The sequence below is a fragment of the Sinohyriopsis cumingii genome, unplaced genomic scaffold (assembly GCF_028554795.1).
Source record: "Sinohyriopsis cumingii isolate HCF-2022 unplaced genomic scaffold, ASM2855479v2 utg000792l, whole genome shotgun sequence".
Lineage (NCBI taxonomy): Eukaryota > Metazoa > Mollusca > Bivalvia > Unionida > Unionidae > Sinohyriopsis > Sinohyriopsis cumingii.
The window spans coordinates 184,004-206,865 of NW_028315931.1; the positions used below are offsets into that span (position 1 = coordinate 184,004).

General features: G+C 36.1%; 1 protein-coding gene across 1 annotated transcript in view; it reads left to right on the forward strand.

Annotated features, from left to right (window-relative positions):
* Nucleotides 1-22,862, forward strand: part of LOC149773236 (transient receptor potential cation channel subfamily M member-like 2) — a 110,050-nt gene that overhangs the window by 68,718 nt on the left and 18,470 nt on the right. Inside the window, exons 12-14 of the mRNA XM_089946573.1 lie at nucleotides 3,739-3,913; nucleotides 6,640-6,796; nucleotides 16,720-16,931. Of these exons, the coding sequence (XP_089802699.1) occupies nucleotides 3,739-3,913; nucleotides 6,640-6,796; nucleotides 16,720-16,931 (544 nt within the window). The remainder of the gene's footprint in view (nucleotides 1-3,738; nucleotides 3,914-6,639; nucleotides 6,797-16,719; nucleotides 16,932-22,862) is intronic.

Here is a 22,862-nt window from a genome sequence, read left to right on the forward strand (position 1 = left end):
GCGCCTACTACGCGAGTGTATATGATTTGTTTACAAATCAAAAGTGCTGGCGTCTGCGTCTATTGTTTGCTTATAATAGAAAGTAGTTCCTTTATGCACGTGAATGCAATATGAATATGTGCAATATCGTAAAATATTGAACGATTCTGACAATGTAAAGTTAACGTAAAAAAAATAAGCATATAATAATAATAGTTACGCCGCGGACGATGTGTGATATAGACTGTAAAATAGTAATATATAAATAATTAAAAAAGTTAAGAGCAAACATTGTGTGATTGATTAAAGTGAATATATGTACAAAATACTTTGCAATATTCAAATGTCGAGATTTCTGGCCTATTTTTAACAACTATGATTGCCTCCATAGAAATGTATAGATTCCTTAAAGGACCGAAACCATGTTAAACTGTCTTTGAACGTTGAACTATTGCATTTCTGTGACCAAAAGTTAATGATGCAGCCTTGTACCAAATTCATACCCAGTCCTCCTCACTTTATAACCGGATTATTAAAATGCTAATGACAAGATATTGTTCTGAGTACATATCTTTTCAGAAAGATGTTTGATTGTACAGTACATGTGACAACGTGGGAATAAACTATCGTGACATTCATACTATTAGACCAGAATATTCATCTAATATGAAGGAAATGTTAGATATTCCATGGACGCTTATATTGAAAATACAATATGCTCGGCTTGGTTTTCTCCTAAGAAAGCAGCACAATGTCAAATTTATATCGGACGTAAAGTTTCTTCATACACAGGCCAATGCATACTGTAGACAAACAGAGCACAATATTATACAACGACAGCAGTTTCTACCCACTACACTTTTTATCAAATTTCATGTGAATGCCTTTCAAGGATACAACTACTGGGACGTTAAAGTTCTCCCACATTTCAACTTATAACAAGATCTTCTTTAGGGGATAATAAATTTCATGCACAGAGGCAAACATAAACGCCACAGGTTCCTTTCGGCAAATATAGGCAACATTTTATAAAAATTAGGACGCGGTAATAATATGTATTAGAAAACTAACCAAACACTAGAATAAATGCAAATATTTGATCAAGTATATGCATAAGGATGGTGAATTGGACAAACACATCAAGACGACAGCTAGAATTACAATGCATTTTGGAGATCATCGTGACCTAGTTAACTATTGCATTACCAGAAGACTGGCATAATATGTAGCAGTGCGTTCACTTTAACAACTGAGATATAATTTTCACTGCAGAAAGCAGATGGATACATATAATTAAATTGCTCTCGAAAATGCAGCAAAGACATGAAAGTAATAATGCTACATTAATTTTAAATTGTTCGAGTTGGTTGAAACAAATCAAAGTGATAAGAAAAATTCACGTATGGTGGTTTAAGCATATAACTGTTGGATGAAGCTTCCATGTTGTAACCAATGAATTGACAGATTGTCCACATGCCAGCGAAATGCTTGGCATGTTTGTTTGGCCTTATTTATTATATATCATTCGTAATCTACGACGATGCTGCTCTAGCTACTCACACAGCAGCTTAGCTAAAGCGCCTGATCGATCGCTTTGCTAAAGCATGCGATGAGTTTGGGCAGACCATCAGCCTAAAGAAAGCAAACGTGATGGCTCAGGACGCGGACCCCTCAAGCATAATCATCATCAACAACTATTAATTTGAGGTAGTCAGTCAGATCACGTACCTCGGCTCTACCATCACGAACAACCTCTCGCTCGATCCTGAGCTCAGCAAGCTCGATTGAAAATGCATCACCTACTCCAGGTTGTCGCAGAGAGTGTGGAACATCAGCATGCTGACCCTGATCACTAAGATCTCCGTGTGCCGTGCCCGCGTACAAGGCACTCTCCTGTACGCGAGTGAAACCTGGGTTGGAGCTGCTTCTTCTTTCTCCGCGATCGCTTTTCATCAGCTAGCAAGCATAACTTGTCCTCGCCGTCTTTCAGACCAGTGCTCAGAGCACGTCGCCTGCTGGACCTTTTCAGAGCAAGCTCGTCCCAGGTGTTGACATCGATGTCAAGGGCTTTGATGTCGCGCTTACAGACATCCTTGACGCAGAGATGTGACCGTCCGATCGACCTTTTGCCAGAGGCAAGTTTCGAATAAAGAATGTCTTTGGGGATCCGCCCGTCATCCAGCCGACGTACTGATGCGACGTTGGCGAAGGAGTGTGACCATGCTTGAATCTTGGCATGTTCAAGCACCTCGCTGTTTGCTGCTCGATCGCTCCAGTGATGCCGAGTATGCGTCGGTTTTCTCTTGTGAGGCGAACATAGTCCAGACTCAACCTTCAAGTACAGGAAGTGCAGCAAGGACTGCCACTCGGGTGTTGGACAACATGGCCACAGCAGACGCTGCACAACCACCAACCACTTCCATCTTCTCTCGAGACTAATGGATGCCAATTATTTATAACATAGCATTTGTAATTTATTACTAGGTTTAAAGTTCTCCTTTTATCCAACATATCGGATAACGTCAATCGTAAACATGCAGATGTAGATCATATTCATACTGATACATCCAAATTTGTATCTTGTTGGAAAAAAATTGCATAGAATAGTCCCGGGAATTTGCTTAGGATTAGGTAACGTGTGTTGTGATTATGTTCTTGCTGCAGTATATGATTTGTGTGCAACTGGGTACACATAACCACAAACGGTGATCTACTAAGGTTTTGTCCGTTACGGATCACTGCCATCTCACCTCTGTCTGTGTGGGTCCGAGTTTCGGATTCAACCAATGTGGGTATGTGAGAAAGCTTCCAGAATCTTCTCGTGGGTCGGTGGTTCTTTCCGGGGATTTTCCCGCGTTCTTCCTCCACCATTAATACTGGCCGCCCTGTATAGCCTATAGTGTGCTGGAAAATGGCGTCAAACCCTACAACAACAACAGTAAGGTTTTGAGCTTTTGGACATTTGTAAATATTTACGATAATGTTACATTGAAAACACCTTTACCAGACAAATTCTTCAGCAAAATGAAAGAAAAAACTAAACTAATGCAAGGATTATTATTAGTCGTAACAAGAAGTAATATTTGCTGTATTAAATATTCAGAAAGAATTTGTTTTTCTTATTGGGGAAGGTTTAATAATATCCTTCCATTCTTTCATTTGTTTTTGTGGGTATTTCGGCACTATTGCACTATTCTTTACGATAGGCTTTGTTGCCTAAATTAACCGAAGAACTTTCAGCATTTTCCCCTACAGCAGGACGCTTTCCCCACAGCAGGACGCTTTCCCCACAGCAGGACGCTTTCCCCACAGCAGGACGCTTTCCCATTTATTAGTGCTTCAAAAAATTAAATAGAAATATAAGCCCTGAAAACTTTGAAAAACATAACATACGTAACATAGTCTTAATGAATCTCCTTATATTATAGACGATTGTAATAAATTGGTGCTTTCATTTTATTTGTTGAATTTTTAATTAGGATATTAAAATGTTTTGATCAACTACGTTTTGCGTCTAATATATGGCAATTGTACACTAACTTGAATTTGAAAATGTGATCATTAACTGCTAGTTATCCACTACAGTGTTTAGTAGATAAACATGAATATTATTTGCGAATGTATCTCTTTCTGAAACATTAATTCATGTTGTTATTTGATTTATAATGGCAAAGATTTACTTGTTCAAAGTAAGACTTATTCACATATGTGTTTCTAATAAAGAGGGTCATGTGTTAGACTTATGCTTTCTTTTCACAGGTTTGGGATTTGGGTTTATTGGCTGCAATAGTAGGGGTTTTTATTTTGGTGTATGCAATTGCATTCTATGCCATCTTGTACCCTGATACCAAGCTCACTACAGACACCGTGATGGCCATATTAAAGCAACCATATTGGAATATATATGGAGATCTTATATTGGAATATATTCAAGGTATGCAGTGAGATGAATGATAGCTTTACCTTTATAACAAGTATCTATATGTCATTGTATGTATATATGTATGTATGTATATATTTATGTGTGATGTGTGATGTGATTTGGATTTTTAACGTAGCTTTAACAATTTTTCAGTCATATCGCTACGATGTCTAAAATGTGGCAGTTTATAGTGATGTCTAGCACTGGGGCATCATGCCGCAGACATATAGCATGATGTCTCACCCAGTCACATTATCCTGACACCGGGCCGACCAGTCCTAACACTAACCTCTTAATGCTGAGCGCCAAGCGAGGCAGCTGTTAGTACCGTTTTTGTAAGTCTTTGGTATGACTCGGCCTGGGATCGAACCCACGACCTCCCGCATCCGAGGCGGACGCTCTAACCACTGGGCCACCGGAGCGGTGCTGTATATATTTATGTATGTATGTATGTATGTATGTATGTATGTATGTATGTATGTATGTATGTATGTGTGTGTGTATGTATGTATGTATGTACGTATGTATGTATGTATGTATGTATGTATGTATGTATGTATGTATGTATGTATGTATCTATCTATGTCTGTATGTATGGAGATATGTATGCATGTATCTATGCATGTATAGATGTATAATTGTTGGTAGGTAGACAGGTAGGACGGTGAAATTTTGGTTACCTGTTTAGTAGCGGAATATTGTTAAACACATCAAATATCTATCCATGTTTGTTGATATAATGTTGTTGATGCCACATCAGCATAATCCCGGCTACGTATGACTGATTTAAAGTTATGTACACTTAAAAAGAACATTTGGTAATATTTGTAAGAAAGATGCAACATTCCAAAATCTAGATAGTCATGCATGATAAAAAGTAACGATCTCAAAATGTGCAAATAATGAGTGGCAGATATTAAAATCTAGAAAGGGTTGAACAGTTGCTAAATATGTTTCAATTTTTTCTCATACAACATATGGCTAATGATGCTCAATATTTGTATATAGGGTATATGAAATAAAACAATCAGGACAAAATGGAAAATGTTTCATAAATATTGATTGTTCGAGCATCGGATTAATAATTCAAGAGTTGTGGGTTTCTCTCCTCTCTCAGATCAGTGCAGTAGGATGCCTTAGTGTATATTGTATGTCTCATGGAAACATGCTTATAAAAACAAATAAACATCCAACCAAATATTTGATCAAAGTTATATACAACATAATGATTAGACCATACTCGATTGACAGCTCTATTTTACACCTGTTCAATCAGTTTATTCAGTGGTCTTAACTGAATCTCTTTCATTTAAAATAAAATAACTAATAATTCAGCAGTAGCAGGAACAATCAAAATATAATTCTCGTCTGTTTCTAAGATTGGAGATACTCAGTCCTTCTTGACAACAGCTTAGCGCATTTTCACTAAATTTGACATAGTACTCTGGAATCTAGATATTCAAATCGATATAAATAGTTCTGATTTCACACAAAATGTGTTGTCGATTCTCAAAACAAAATGACATCTTTGAATTAGCAATAATTTATCCAAATGTCAAGAATGGCTGATTTGATATAACATGCTTACAACAGGGTCTTTGAATAAGGTACACAATATGGATTTAACTACAGTAGGTGCTATTGCTGACCATGTAAAGAAATATATTAAAAGTGCATATTTGAAATCGAAGCGTGCTCTTAACAAGCTGCAAATAACTAAATGGTCCACAATATTTTTTAAAAAATTGCCAATGAGATAAACATCATTCATGATTCGAAAGGAATGATCTTGTATACAAACTGAAGTTCGGATGAACTGGACTTATGGTTATCTACAGAAGACATATATAAATAACTTAACTTTGTCATTGGACGATTAACAATTAGAATGTAGGATTAGTTGTTCAATGACATTTAGAAATATAAAATAAATATAGAAAAAATTAAATCCGATCAACAAAAAATCCCCCCCCCCAAACAAAAACAGACAGTTGCCCTGTCTCTGATTAAAATTGCGAACAGAATAAATATTTTATGAAGATATGGTAATTGCCGAATAACTCTAGAAATGATAAGCTAAAATTATATCAGTGTAACTGTTCTAATCATTAGAAAATGCATATATGAAGGAGGATGGTAACCTTTTGTAACTGAGTGTCATTTACCTTATAATATAAAACTTTCAATTATACCATGACCTAATAAAGTTAAATTTTCATTTTTGAAGCATAAGCTATATGTCACAGATGTTTGCGGAAGTTTTGAATATTGTATCCAATAAATAAAGGTAATTGCATATATTAATCGTGTTTTTCTTGGTGTAGCAGAATTACTTGTTCCTGTGGGAAACACTCCGAGTGACATTAATACTATTACATTATTTTTTAATGATGCTGACCACATCCTGCAAATTGGAAATAAAACCATATAACCCTCTAAAGATATTATGTTCAAAAAACGAAATGATCAGGGACAAACATTACTGGAGATATTCGCATCTGAAGGAATTTCCATTATGCTGAAATCCATTGAATCATCATCATACAACATTTGTAAAACATATTCCACATTTCATATTTTTTAAATCATTTATATGTAACGAGACCAATTACACGATTTTTATATTGGTTGCATACCACTTGTCGGCTTCTTGAAACTCTCAGATTCAGCGTCAACTTCTCAGAGGAACACCGAAGCCCTTTTTGTTTTACAACTAAAACTTTGTTCTATTAAACAAGGTGCAGACAACTGTTCAAACGATGCAGCTGTGTATAGAGATGGGACCGTGCCTCGTTGTCCTACAGAGGCTAGACAATACTTTGCGTCAGTGATGATGGGGATATACATGTTAATGACTAACATCATGCTTCTCAGTTTGCTGATTGCTACATTCAGGTATTATAAATCATAAATTTAAAACATACACAGTTACACAATGGCAATATGAGAACTACCACAGCTTCTTTTATAAAATAATTTATGCTATAAATTTATTTTAAGAAATAATTATATTACTGAAAGTAATGCCTTCAGACACTTTCTATCTTTTTATATTTCCTTCCCTCTTTCTTACTTCTTTCTTTCTTTTTTCTTTATCTCGTTTTGTTCTTTGTCTTTGTCTTCTTCTTCACAAACCTAGAGATTTAACACTTGTTTTGAAAAAGCAAGCAGAAGCAAACTTCTACTTAATGGCAAATGTGTAAAACGAACCTTTTCTGCTTCGACATGCATATGAAGGTTAATGTTCGTAGACATGATATTGGTTACTTATACATACCGTTGGAAGAAATGGCAATTTCTACTTATAGTCATACATAAACTGAGAAACTAATATGCGCAACTAATATCTGTGTAAAGTGTACATATCTCATTTAAGATAACAGTCTCACTTTCAACCCTATGATATAATTAGTTTATAAAAGTTTAATGCAGACATGGTTGTATTGGGTTCATAAACAAAAGATTTGAAAAGTTAGAACTTTATTCCATCAAGCATTTATTGGCAGAAATTATTATAAAAAAATGTTTTCCAGCGTGTAGAAATGATGCTGATTCACTTCATAATATAAATATTTTTAACATGTATTATTGTAATTTTTGTCAACGACAACATATGATTCAGATCTTTCTTATACGTGCAGTTTAATAGAGTATCCTTTAACAAACCTCACTCCAGTTACCAAAAGTACTTATTACTTCTGAGTGCGCTAAAAATCTAGTGTGCTTAATAAATGGAAACAATTTAAATATTTTTCCAAAATGATACCAATTAACGTTCTCACGGTTATCTTGTGTGGGAGACATTTTTTTACTAATTATATTCCATTTCTTCTCCGTTCACTTTACATTGTCAGAATCGCGCAATATTCTACGATAGTGAAAACCACGACACGTGTGCGTAGAAATAGTATAGCATATTAGGAACTACTTTGTAAACAATCCATGTACACTCATGTATAAGACACTTTAGGTTTTAGTTTATTAGGTTTGTTTATGGATGAACTAAACCAGCTCTTTCATCTATTTGAAAGTACAAATGATAAAGTGAACAAATTGGACGAGTTTACTGAGTCACAAATGAAACTTTCAGACATGCAAATGAATGAACGTGGCATTCGCAATGTCCACAACAAACGTGACAGACCAAGTATTGAAAATATCATTCTGCCAATTTAAACATGCATTTAGGAGGAATGTTAGTAACTTTTCCCTAATGAAAATGTTCATTCTATGACCAGTGTCCTCTGGGGTATATTAAATAGCATATGCAATCATACTTAGCGCAAGGGTTATATTATATCTGTAAAAAATGTACCATTTTATAAGTGAAACGTACTAAATTGGTGAGAAAATGCAATTGAAGGTATAGTAGAAAAGTAGGTACCTGAGAGCCAATAATCCAAGACAACGAAGAATTCTTATTTATCATGGCTGAATGGAATGCCATTTTGCATATAGAGATGAACAGACTGATTAAAGGAATATACTGATTTCTTTGGTTAGGTACCTTTGTATAAATGAACGATTATATTGTAATATAAAAAAAAATCATGTTCTTCTTAATACATTCCGTTGTGCTTATACATCATTCTGAGTAAGAATATTGGGTTTATCTAAAACAGATTCAAACGCTTTCCTGCTTTGGAAATATGTGTTTGTGTCAATCAAAGGATTGTTTAATTGACAGTCGTCTCAAATGAGACTTAGGCATTTTTTCCTCTGGCTTCAATGAATATTGTTTTACATGACCTGTGATGAGAAGGAGAATATTTCATTTACAGGTGAATATTTGTTTCTTTCACTTGACCATCAGTAGAGAGACTATTATCGGATTTTCTATCATTGTTACATCTAACAACGATAACTGCATACTGGATGCACTAAAATAGCAATGTCAAAGCAGCCTTTTGCCTTTTGAGATATTTTGGGTCTCTGATACACTACACAGCTTCTATCCACTACAATATTTGAAGCGATTAATATGCCATTCGCAATCCTTTGATGTTTATCATTAATAACTCCAAGAAAATGAATACCCATCGGGGATATAGTCTGTTACGTATATCAGAACTAACAGACCTAAAAGTTAAAAAAAGGTTTATCACCAGTACTTGTTAGGCATTTTTAATCATCCACGATCTTACAGCTGTATATGGTTTTCGTGTTACCTATCAATACTCCCAGGCTCCCAACTCGAAAAAGAAATGATCGAGAATGAAAGATATATACGAAAGTTTAATCATTTCAGCATACAAGAAAATGCGGATTGTTTAACTCAGTTTTTACAGTCTGTTGTTCAAGGCGGTTTATTATTTGTGCTCAGAATTGTCAGTGGCTTTATAGTTCCGCCAAGACAGCTTCAAAGCGGCCACGCTAATTAATTTATCCTCGATAGTTACTGAAAATAATTTGTTATTCGTGTTGATACCGCTTTGGGAAGCTGCAGGGTCTGAATAAACACGCCATGTGAATTTAATTGTATCCAAATTAATTTGTTAGCACCTCCAGAGACACCGTTTGTTGTCGATATAGCTCCAACAATAATTCCGATTGGTGCACCTAAGATGAATGTTGTGGATGCGACTCCGGTCACACAAAGACCAACAATAGCATATACGACCAAACACGCGCGTTTGTATTTCACTTTCAGCACGGTTCTCTTGGTAATTTCATATCGCAACTATTATTCCGCTTCGATTATTTCCTCACATCGGTAAATCTGAGGCTCCATACCGATTATGCCTAGCACGTTTACATCTAACGATCGTCTTTGTCCAATGAATGTTTCCCGAGCAAATGCGTCGTTGCTGAATAACAGCTGTGTTCCTTCTTTTCTAGGATGAGTCAATTCTGGTTAAAATTATTCGCTAGTGAATGTAACTTGTGTGGATATATTTGCGAGAAGCACTTTTGTAAAGAATCCCGGAGTATTCTTGCATCTGTTGCTGTAACTAAGCGCTTGGGCGTTATCATGTGCAGAAGCCGTGATTCCTCGAGTTACCAATGGTACATCCAACTTGCTTCCAACGAGCAATTTCGACTTTATCCTCAACAAAACTATATGACAGGTCATAGGAGGTTTGGTAACATCACTTTCAAGTAGATATTCTTCGAGAAGTGGAGCAATATTGTTATGGATGTTATCATCCTCTGTCAGTTGTTTCCAGCACACCTTCGATTAACTACACAACCATATCGCCGAGGTCAGATTCCATTACTTGTATATATAATGATAAAATCTTAAACACAAACACCAAAGAGGGTTAAACAACCTTCAAGTTAAACGTAGAGTGAGTCGCACTGAAATTCATTACCGGTGACTAACGATACTAATAATGTACCTGTGTAAAAATTTAAATCATTTCTGGCGGGATGTTAATACATGATATTAATGTTACCTGATCTTGATCAAGATGCCGCTTATATTTTGTCAATATTCTCTTTCCTTTGAGTCCCACACATCTTTAGTTCCAGTTATGACAATCAAGTATGATCCAGATTTCCGCACCTTTAAAATCTGAAGTTTCTTTAGGTTCAAACCCTTTTCAATAAGATGATCTAAAATATATAGACCTTTTACTAAGGTTACCTGGTCATATTTCCTCTTCTACTTTGAATAATATTCCTTGAATTAATCTCCACGAATTTAGTACGCGTGGTGGTGCGGTAATGTTAGCGATCTGTTCACCTACGTCTTGGTTTAATCTACCATTGGCCGTATCAATGTATTCTTTAATAATTGTGGCCGACACGCTGCTATCTCTGTTTAAGCGTTGTCAGTGATTTCCAGGTCATTCTCGATAGCCCGGTTCAACTTAAAAATGATATCTTGAATGTCAACGTTAGACGTTTGCAGTATATCAGTTTGATTGTAAAAACTAAGAAACTAACCTGTGTCAGCACCAACAACAAGACGATTAGCTAACTTATTTAAATCGGCTTTGATGACAAATCAGCTCAGATCCACATCAGCAAAACGTCGTCGAGCTGTGTAACATTCACAAGTGTTAATTGTCATTTATATAATATTAAACGTACTTTAATGTGAAATCAGTAAATTCTTGTGGGGTTGGTGAACCCTCAAGTGTTTGTAACGCTTCAAGAACACTATGGCATCTTATGGGCCCATCCAACTGAGTATTGCTGGTATAGTTGATTAGAACAAACGCTGTTATCCAGGTTAATTATGACCGGTTAAAATAATGGACATTTCTTGGTGGTGCAAGTCCATACAAGTTAAACTACAAACGATGTTGAGGTGTCACCAGGTATGGGATCAAATAAGTGTCAGGTCCTGCTATTAAACTAAGGTTGACGATGGCGGTTTCAAGTTTGCTTGGCACCGTCGATGTAAGTTCATTTCGCATAAAGACACCACGAAAATGTTTGATTTTTAATCAAGATTCCTTAATGGTGCGACTTTGTGCCTGCTATACCGGGTAACTGAAGTCCTCTGCCAGATGGTATTCGAAGATGTTACCTACCACCGCCTTTTTCAGTGCAATTCCTGATGTAGTTCCGACAAAACTAACGCCTAAGCTTTTGAAACCGCTGTAGCCGCTGCTGCCAACAAAGTTGGAATTACTGCAAGGAATGGAAATATTCCACTGGTCGTTTGCATTTGTGTCACCTCTGGTATTGATAATTATAATGATGCCGAGGTGTTAATGTCTTTAGCAGCATTAAACTGTGAATGTTGTGTATGGGTCTACTACACGGGAACATATCCATTTAGTTTTTGCCGGTGAAAGTTTCAATGTGACCTTACAATAGTTGTTTTCTTTCATTTTCATTTTGTCCACCTGAATTTTAATACGACCGACATTCACTTTGTGATAATACATTATTATTTAAATACGTATGCATCAAGTTCAAATATGAATTTCTCACATGAGCATTGATCACCCTCGTTCAACCATCAGCAAACACCAAAACAGAGTTGTATCAGAATGTATCATTGATAACCAGCAGTACCAGCCGTACCAACACGTGCATGAAAATACATGTCCACAACAGACTCTTTAAACAGCTCCAGGTGTTCCAGTGAAAAGTAATACATCGGTACAGTGTCTCAATTTTGTACATTGAAACCCTACAAACACATGATTGGTGCGCTATGACCATGTTTAGTACATATTTGCCATTTAAATTGCACATGAATAGTAGTTGGTGGGTGTGCATCTGTGCAGGAAGAGACAGCGTTGAAGCATGCACGATAAGTGCCATTCTGTAATTATTGAAATGAATAACACACTCATCCGCAACTCGAATGTTTATAATACAACTTTACCATCAGTGGCAGCTGCAGCACGCTAAAATTCTTGTTCTTGCAGGTTAATATGACTGTGTGTTTAATCCCAAAAATAACCTTGCCAACATCTCTACTAGACCTAAATATGTGACTGAGAGGATTTGCAAAATAAAATCGTAGCGAGGCTCCACGAAGTTGTCCTTTGCATTGATCTAATCCACTATTTAAAGTGACGTTAGTCTTGTACATCAGCATCGTTAGCAGGGTTAGCGTTTAGACTAGGTTGCCTAATTGCATACTACTGAGAATACACATTATCAGATCTAACTTTGATAAATATCCTAGCTGTTCTAGTGTTATTATCGATGTATTGGCAGAATGATCGGTACAACCAGCATGATTCTGTGCAAGGTTTTTCCGCAACTTCCGAAATTGCCTCACATGCAACGAACAATCCAGACGTTTCCTGCACGTGCAATGCTATTTTGAATTGATTGGAATCTCTGCCTGGGTATGCGTAATGCTGAAAATCTTGTTTACTTCCATTCACTAACACAGGCGAGTCCAGTTCAAATCCTAACTTTGTCTAATATCTTTTGTAATGCACGCCCCAATACAAGATTTGCAATCACTGAATCTGACAATCGTTGCTCAGCGGCCTCATTGATGACAAACTGGAATAAATACCATTATGAAAAACACATCCCTGGATACAATTATTGTTGGCCCGGTACACAAGTTTATATGTGTAGCACAACTTAAATAAGTCATATGAGCATTGAACAATGAAGACACACGCACGGTTGGTTTAAAACCAGTCAATGCGATTTGAAAAGAGACTGTTACCCTAACTAGCAAAATAAATTCACATCCAGCTCCATTGCAGGCGCTCAGAGGCAAGTCTGTTGGGTATTTGTATGCACCCAGAGAGTTAGAATTTGTACAACGCCGTGTTACTGACCCGATATGGTCCTTCAATGTGTTTACCTTTTACGAAATGATTGATACTCCAGGACAACCAGCGCATTGTCATTTGGGGTCGTCAGTGGGTGGACCAAAACCTACCACCCAAAATGCAAGTAGTTCCTGCAAATACAGAACTTCCATCAGGATTGGTTATGATGCGCTAGTATTCGTTCTCTGTGCGAAAGCGCACCAGCATTATTAGCGTTAGTCTGTATCAATCATAAGTTGATTCACAGCAGCAAGACTGGAAAATGCGTAAGTAGTTCGGGAGCATCCATCGCTTGGTATCAACTGGGACAGACTCCCTTTAGTGCATCGGTAAACACCGAAGCGATGTTTTTGGCACCGAATCATATTTGCCGTGTGTGCGAACGTATGTCGGTCTCGAAGACATTCTACGTACATGTTGTGTTTGAAATATTTCTGCAGAATAACTCGTCGAATACATTTTACTTTTTAAAGTTCTTGGAGACACCAACAACATTTTAGGTCTCTGTCGTACAGATTATTTGATTAGTTTACCCAAACAATCGTCTTACATGCAAACAACCATTTTATTTGTGTCACGAAACAACGGATGGTCTTTCGGATGTCTGCTATTGTTAGATTCATTTATCAAACATGCCTGTGCCATGTTTGCGTGAACTTATCTGTGATAATATGCAGTTTCGGTGTACATCATCTAGGCACGATCCAGATAAATGATCTTATCATATAGAACATAATCAGCTTTGACAAGACTAACACGGACGAATCAACATTGATTGGTTTTGTCAGCTGCAGATTTGATTGTTTAATGTGAACGACAACAAGTCTACCATCAAAGATCTTACGAGAATCAGAAACCGGGTCTGCTATGAGATTTCAAAATCTGTCTTGTTTGCTATCACATACAAGGTCGACTCTAATTCTCTATGGTTTTTGCAAACACAAAATTTTTCATGGGCTTGAAAAAGTCCTTCCTTAGCTCATGTTTTGCCCTTGTTCTCAGATCCGTATTCATCTGGATATTAGGTGCTACACAAGCGTGATGATGAAATCCACGCACTTGATGGACTTCGGTTATACGCATACTCAATTGCAGGTAGAGTGTATATGCGTCCGAATTCATCAAAGATCGCGCACTAGTACGGAGACAACCACGTGCAAGGTGCCTGAGGTGTCAACGTATAAGTTGTGTGCATAAAGTAAATGTTCCCTGTATTCTAGATCAACTACAAAGAAGAACCCCTGATCACTGTTGATGTTATAATCGCGCACGTGTTTTGATTGTCAATACGTCCATGAACAATCCACAATAAGTTACCAACCATTTCATTTCCCACTTTTTTTAAAATTTTGGCATCTACATATAACTACTACGGACAGCATGGTCATACCCGTCGTCGTTTGGATTCCATGTCTGTGACTGGCCATCGATATCACGCCACGATGTGGGATCGCTCTCTAAACAGATGTACCATTACCAAGTCGAGTTTGGTTTTGGACAACAAGGCATTTCACGCCATGCCTGGTAATCGAACTTGTACATATGCATGACAATGTCACAAATTTCTTCAAACACATAAGCGAACAACCACACATCAGTGGGCAGATACAGATTTTGATGCGGAGCAATCTTGTTTGCGTGCGCGAAATCATTTTCCAAAATACCTTCATGTGACGGCAATGAATAGAACGCTTCGATCTTTGGCGCCTGCATTTCAGTAAATTTGTCCCATTCGCCCATATAATCGTACAGTTACACACCTTTTCTCGCTAACAAGTCAATGTTTGAGGCGCCGCTAGTGCCCTGGGGATAGTATTGACGAGTAAGTACAATGTTATCCGTCTTTAGATTGATCACCCATTTGTTCAATGTCAATTTCAGAACCTTTAAAGAATCAATGAGCTGTAGTTGTGCCTACTTTTCTGCTTGTACCATTGTAACATTGTACCAATGCAGGTTATAAATCATAATAGGGATATTTCCTTTGCTGGGGTACGTAATCAACGGCAGACTACATGTGTTGTATTCAGCAATGAGTGGCTGTGAAGAACTCACGAATGTTATCTCTGGTCATAAATATTTTTGCTGGTGAATTAAGCTGTTATCAAATCCATATTGCCGTAAATTTAAGAAACACTTCCAGTGGGTCTGGCGCACCCTGGGCGCAATGAAGAATTGGTGGTTCGTTTTGCCCGTCACTCCGAACTACTGTATAACAGAATCCGCATGGAATTTGTTCAGTGACTGCATTTTTAGGGCGTTATTGGAAACATTTGCGTTTTATAAGCAGAGCTAGGCGCATTCCGAGTTCATTCATTCAAAGTCCGCATAGATGACTTAATAGACTGTCATTGTACTGCAGTAAAGTTGAGAACGCTTTACCTGGTTCTGGCATTATCGTCCGCGGTGGGTTGTCACTAATACCATTACAGTAAAAGTCATCGCTTGTGAGTAGTTGTTGGGACTCAAACACAAAAAGTCTGCATGGAACCATTTTACTCCTGTTTTCCTTTTATCGGATAAGTAACAGAGCAAGATTTCTTACCCATGCACAGCGCGATACATATTCTGTTTGTTTCATTTTACTCAGCAAAAGCAAATCAAAGTGGACTCGATTATCCAAATTCTTTACATTTATTACTGACCTTGGCGGGACCCACGCTGGTGTTGGTATTTAACTGAGTGCACGAAACAGATGATATTGTGAGATATCTACCATTACATGAACAATCTTTTGAGAGTCCTGAATTATTATATTTATGTAATCTTTTCAATGGCTTAACGATATTATCTTTGATGGCGTTGGTATGTTCGCAGTTCAGTAATGTGCAGGCACCGATATGAATGAACAACTTAGTCGTCTTCAATCAGTCCTTGTCATGCAGCACAAGCAAATGAACGTTAAGGACAACGTCTGCTTTAACCTTAGAGTGACCAAATAATTGTAACACCGCTACGATTACAGGAATCATTTTTGTTGATAGTTGTCCAGTGTCTTTACATGGTTAGGAGTTTGCAATTTAAATTAAGGTATTTGTGATTTCTGTGCTTTTGCATGAACATAGTCAATCGCTTAAGTAGCAATACCAGATTCAAACGGTTGTTCTCATCTCAATACTCACCTTATCTCCTAAGTATGTCAGCTTTTCTTGCACTTTTGGTATTCGAATGTTATGCTTGCAGTGCAGCGGCAACCGGTGGTGAAGCAGGTTGACTTTGTTGAATTATGCATATATCCATGCATATGTCCAGCTATATATATATATATATATATATATATATATATATATATATATATATATATATATATATATATATATATATATATATATATATGTGTGTGTGTGTGTGTGTGTGTGTGTGTGTGTGTGTATACAATAGTGCAGAAACATGTTTTCCAATTATTTCATTAACTGCATTATTATTTTGTGTAAAATTACAATCGTCTTCAACTTTATCTAGTAACGTAAAGTAATGATGACAAAGTTTTTCAAACTTAAAGATCTCTTTAATGACATCGTTTTGCAAACGTCTTCACAAAATAGCAATGGGTAATGAAACAAAGTTTACGATTCGTCTGTAATTTTAAACCAATACTTTCATCTTTTGCAGTTATTCACTCGAGAAGGTACAACAACAGGAAGAAATGCATTATAGCATGCGTCGATACAACTTGATATGCGAGTACTACACTAAATCATGGCTGGCACAACCCCTTGCTTTACTGGTTTACCTAGTGCAGATTTCGCTTTTTGCATGTGGGAAAATGCAATGTCCCAAACTCTGTCTTCTATCGGCTTTTACTCAAAGAGGAAACGCTTTCAGTAAGATTATTTTAACATGTACGTTTTATAAATATAATTTCAATGTAAATATATGCATTCACCATACATACATACATACATACATGCATGCATACATACATACATGCATGCATGCATACATACATACATACATACATACATACATACATACATACATACATACATACATGCATGCATGCATGCATGCATGCATGCATGCATCCATACATACATACATACATACATACATACATACATACATACATACATACATACATACATACATACATACATACATACATAGATGCATACTATCATCTTTGTGCTTATGTCTCCATCTCATAATAGGATCATAAGGACAACCAAGAAAATGCATTATGGACCCTGGACCGCTAGTCTCATGGCCTAACTGGTTAGGAGTACCGCCGCCTAACACCCGGGTGAGGGTGGACCCCAAACTCCCATCACATTTTTTTTTTGTTGTCAAATGAACCAAAATCATTTGCGGCTAAATGTTTGCTGCATAAATAGGGAAAGTTAAGATGGCGAACTCCATTAAGTCCGTCATAACGACGGATGTATTCCGTTGCACCAGTGCAAGGATGGGTGGTTCATTAGTGCTCCACAGTGTTTAGTTATATTCAGAGGCATACAAGTATCCCGTTAAACTAGTAGAGCTAAGGACAAGTACCTGTGCGAATGAGTTTTTGCATTAAACAATAATGCATATAAAACTTTCTTGACATTGTAGCATAAGCAAAACTTGTGGTGTCTGCTCGTTTTCTTTGATCCTAACTGTATTCGTTTCTCGTGAGTCAGAATAAAGCTCAGGATAAAAGAACCATCTTTCATTGTGTATCGAGCATCATATTATCTGAGACATCCCGAATGTGAGTTATAGTATTTAATGAAATTATAGAAATTGTTAGATAATTTGATTTGGTACTGGACACATGTTAAAACATCTGGTCATTGGATCATTGTGTGCCATCAATTTCATCGATTTTTTGGAACAAAGCTTGTAAAAATTGTTTCATTTCATTTTCTTTTGCGGTGATATTTATTTTCCAGTTAAAACTGTTTGGAAAATTTAGACAATAGTGTGAGTTGCAAGACTGCCAACAACATTAAAAATGCGTAAAATAAGCTAAGGGCATGTGTCTTTGGAGATTCTGTAAAATTAACGTAATAATAAATAAACGCATTCATGATGTAATTTAAAATGTCCCTCCTAGAAAGAGAACGTTTTGATATTCAGATCTTGTCATAAATAGAGATACAGACATTTCAGCATATATTATCACCCTGAAAAGGCAGTTTGTTTTAGGTAGAAATGTTCGAACATTCAATATTATATGCACTTATATAAATTATTTCTCCATCATGAGTTAGCAAAGCACTTGACTTTACAATGTTTTCAAATATGAGAAAAACAATTATTTTCAAGAGTTATACAGAGACCTAACTCAAAAACGAAATTGCTGTTAAAGGTATGTTGTCATCGTTTTCAACATCAATTTGTTTACTGAAAGGAGAACACCGAAATGTTCAGATTACTCACAAACAGGGTCAAATATGTACATATACATTCCTTCTAGTTTAAATCTTTGAATATTAGTTTTCATCCAAATAAAAAAGTCATATCGTTTGAGTTAAAAATACAACATTACAATAATTAAATCTGACACAACCATGAAATTTTAATGTGACTTTGGATTTCCAACTAATGTTTAATAAACTGTACGAGGTTTCAAACAGATTAAAGATAAAGAAACCTAACAGAGTACAACATAACATGTATCTCTATTTATTTTCCGGTCTTTAAAACATTATTATGTGTCATCAATTATTATCTTTGGTTTATAGTGTACATTCACGTAAAACATTGACAAATATCAGAAGCTCCTTATAATCGTTAGATGATACAGACAAACCTCTCTTTTATAATATCAATTCACAATACAAAGGGTAGTATGGATTTTTGTAACAAGACAGCCCAGGTAAATAGAACTGGCCTCATGAACGATTAAAGTATACTGTTATAACGCCAAGAAACTGGTGTGCTTGTCATGATGACTTTTTGCTATTTGCTCCTGTAGCAGTTATGTATAAAAATGCAAATCATGTTGGCCATTAATTTCAAGACCAAACTAAGCAATTTCGCTTCTGTACAGTAAAAGGAAGAGTACAATCAGGACCGACGAATCCAATTCAAAGCTCAAAGAAAAATAAACCAAAGTAGAGACTTAATTTGTATGTGAAAAAATAAACACGAGGCTCATACCTGCTACCTCATTTGGGGTGTCAAAATAACACTTTTTCAACAAGACCTAAAGGATATACTTTGCTATATTATGTTATAGCATGATAGCAAATAAAAAAGACTTTTGATTGGACATATTTATTTTAATATTTTGTATCATGTTCTGGATGTAACACAAGTACTTTCACGCTTTCTGAACAAAACTATTGCTAATGTTAGAACACACAAACGTTTAATATGCTCTATCAATTACTAGAGTAATCTTTTACAAGTAGAATAATCTATTCAGCTACTACATTGTGATCCCTCAAATAAATGAAGGGTTAATGTAGGACTCAAGGTACAAGTTACATTAAAGTAAAAAACCCATCTACAATTTTGCGAATATAACATAAAGGACATGACGGTTGATTATTGGAAAGGAAATTAAGTAAAGTTATCTTTGCAAAGTCACGCCAATTATTTCAAATTAGATGAAAAAATATTCTAGAATACACTGTCATTTTTCAGAAAACAAAACAATCAAAGGAACATATTACACCTTTAGAGCAGAATCGGTGACACAAGTTTCCAGCACATGCTGATCGTATTGTGTTAATTGCAATGAAACATTTGTCACGATGCTTGTATATAAGTATTTTGTAGAAATTAATCTAGTACCTGCAACATGAATAAAATGGCAAAAAGTTTAGACTTGTGGATACTAGTTTGAATTTGGTTACTTTATCGGTTCATATCAGATGAACACATCGTAACAATAAACCTCTTTTATGTCTTTTATGTCTAGATTTTAATTATGTCAATTATTGTAAACTTTGTTATTAAAATCCATGGATTTGTAAATAATAAAGGACGTTCTAGTTTAGAAAATATTATAGTTTGGATAAACTTCTGAAATACCCAGCCATCTTTCTTCACAACTGTGTACCAACTTTTACAAAGACTATTCACACACCTGTCATATTCCTACAATATAAAAGTCTTTCCACACGGCGATCGTGGAATGCATTACGGACGAGCCCAAATGATTCCATATGATGTCAACTTATTTAAACGTAACATAAAAATGTGTCTAGTAATCAGTAGTGTCCAACAACTGAAAAGCTGACGGGCAAAACAGGACATCTAGTCCTATTACTCAAACCCCCAAATCTGTATTCATATTGATGGATATTATAAAGGCTACGGTAACAGTCCAGATTATTTTCGCAATAGACAGCGATAACAAAAACGAAGAATAGTATCTTCTATCTGATCAGTCTCTATCTGATCAGTCTCTATCAGTCTCAGTGCAAATATGTCGGTCTCTCAGGAAAATAGTACGGTTTAAAATTCCACACTATGTGTGTTTCTTAAAAAGTAAATTTAAGAATTTTAGAGGATGTGTTTGCTATTTTGAGCTAAGAAATGACATTGTTGCTTATTTAAGATGCTAATGTGCACAAAACTACAGAACAGAAATGATGAACAGGCACCTTTATATAAATATATACATTCAATCTCTTACTGCACTTTGGTTAGTCATTTGTTTGTTTGATTCTGTGGTGCTTTATGGCACAGCAACAAAATTAGGTTATTTAGTGCCGAGACAATATGAGTACAGAGCTATCTGATCTAGGCTAGTCAGATGATAGGATTCGAACACACACATTTTCGATTGTGAGTTCGAGGCTCTAAATACTGAGCAACACCTAGTTTAAGCATTAAATAAAATAAAATATATTTATTTTGAATGGGCTTAAGAAAATAAACTGGGACCAAGGATACATTTTACAATGAATTTTCAGTTTCTTAACGTTTGTTTTTGTGTTCAACAACTCATAAGTATTGCCGCATAATATTATTTTTCATTCGTATGAACATGGTGTTTCACTTTTCTTAATAATTGCTTTGTTATCTATTATGCCATATTTGTTATACCTTTAATAATTCAGGATTAGACTTTAATGTCCATCAGTGTCATAGTGGGACTGATAAGTATCCTACCATTCAGTTTTATGTTTTGCTTCATATTTATTCCATTAATCTTATAGGTTAGGTTGTATATAATTTGTAGCACATGATTCCTCAAGGCTGCATTGCTTGAGAGTATACTTTGAAGATAGCTGTATGCTAATTAGGCTTGGTATTTCCATTTTTCCATTTAGTTTTGAAATGCCTGTAAATAGAGGGTTGACCAGCATGCAATCTGTCTGTTTTTGTCCCTCCAACATATACATCGGATCCTTATTCAGCAGAAATTATTAATTGGTATTTCTAGTAACACTTTGCCAACTTCAATAATCTTATATACTTTAAAACTTTCAAGTTCATTATCCTCATTGCTATCACTAGCTAATATTGGCCAAATGAAACCATCAACTGAAGTAGAACTTCATAAATAATGCAGTGTTGAAACTAAACCAGATCCATAGTTTTATATCCATTCGTACCAACCCCGTGGTCTAAGTGATTAGAGCGTCCCCCTTGGATGAGGGAGGTCAGAAGTTCGAAGCCCGGCCGAGTCATTCCAAAGGCTTATAAGAATGGCACTAACACCTGCCTCGCATAGCGCTCAGCATTAAGAGGTTAGTGTTAGAACTGGCCGACATGGTGTCAAGATAATGTGACTAGGTGGGACATGATGCTACATGTCTGCGGCATGATGCTCCAGTGCCAGACATCACTGTCAACTGTCACGCTGCAGACATTGTAGCATTATGACTGGAACATTGCTAAAGTTACGTTAAAAATCCAAATCACATTCACACACACACACACCAATCAAATCAACCATACATGGCTAGCGGAAGTACTCAGATGAGTATACTGTTACCGACCTGTAAAACAACATATATCGCGTCAAGTGCTTAGAGGCCTCTAGCGGTAGCCTGATTTTTCTCGCAACAAACACTTTAAGGGATAATAGTCAAATACAAGTTGTATAAAGCTCAGACTGCATTTTTATATGTGTGACTTTGAACTAATTGTGCTGGATATTTCGCTCATCAAGACTTCAGACTGATATAATGTTTGCGTGATAGACGCACTCGCTCACCCTGACAGTACCAGTTATAAAACTCGGTACATAGGCTGCAGATCTACGTATTGCCTTCAAGTAGTTCTAGTCACTATTTCTCAAACGATGTCTTATAGTCAAGTAAACTTATGATACGGTCTTGAATCCATTGTGCTTTTTGGATCATGCTTAGTCTAAAAAACTTCTTATATATTTTATACTGGACAAGACTTGACTTCCTAATTATATCGTTGTTCATCTGAGTCACAGATTATACTGCATTATAGTGAAATTAATATATCATCAGACTATAGGCAAACATTTAACTTAGTTTTAAATATTACAATTTAGCCAGATTTGACAAAAGAGTTTTATCTATCATTACTCTAAATAACATATAAAACGTCTTATTAGACAGGTACTTATGCAACAAGGCTTATAAACATCAAGTAGCTAATTATAAAACTAAACTTATGGAGGGTCACCTACAATATAATTTGCACTATGGCAAACCGCTTTAGTATCTCTTCTTTTTTGGTTACATTTGTCTAATTATCCATACAAACTGGTTATCACTACTTCAAAAGTTAACGCTTCTAAAAGACTCCCCTTTAAGCTCCTCAGCATAACGTATAACTACTTACGTTGAAATCATCATTTAAGAAGATATAAGGTTTTCATTATTGCAGCG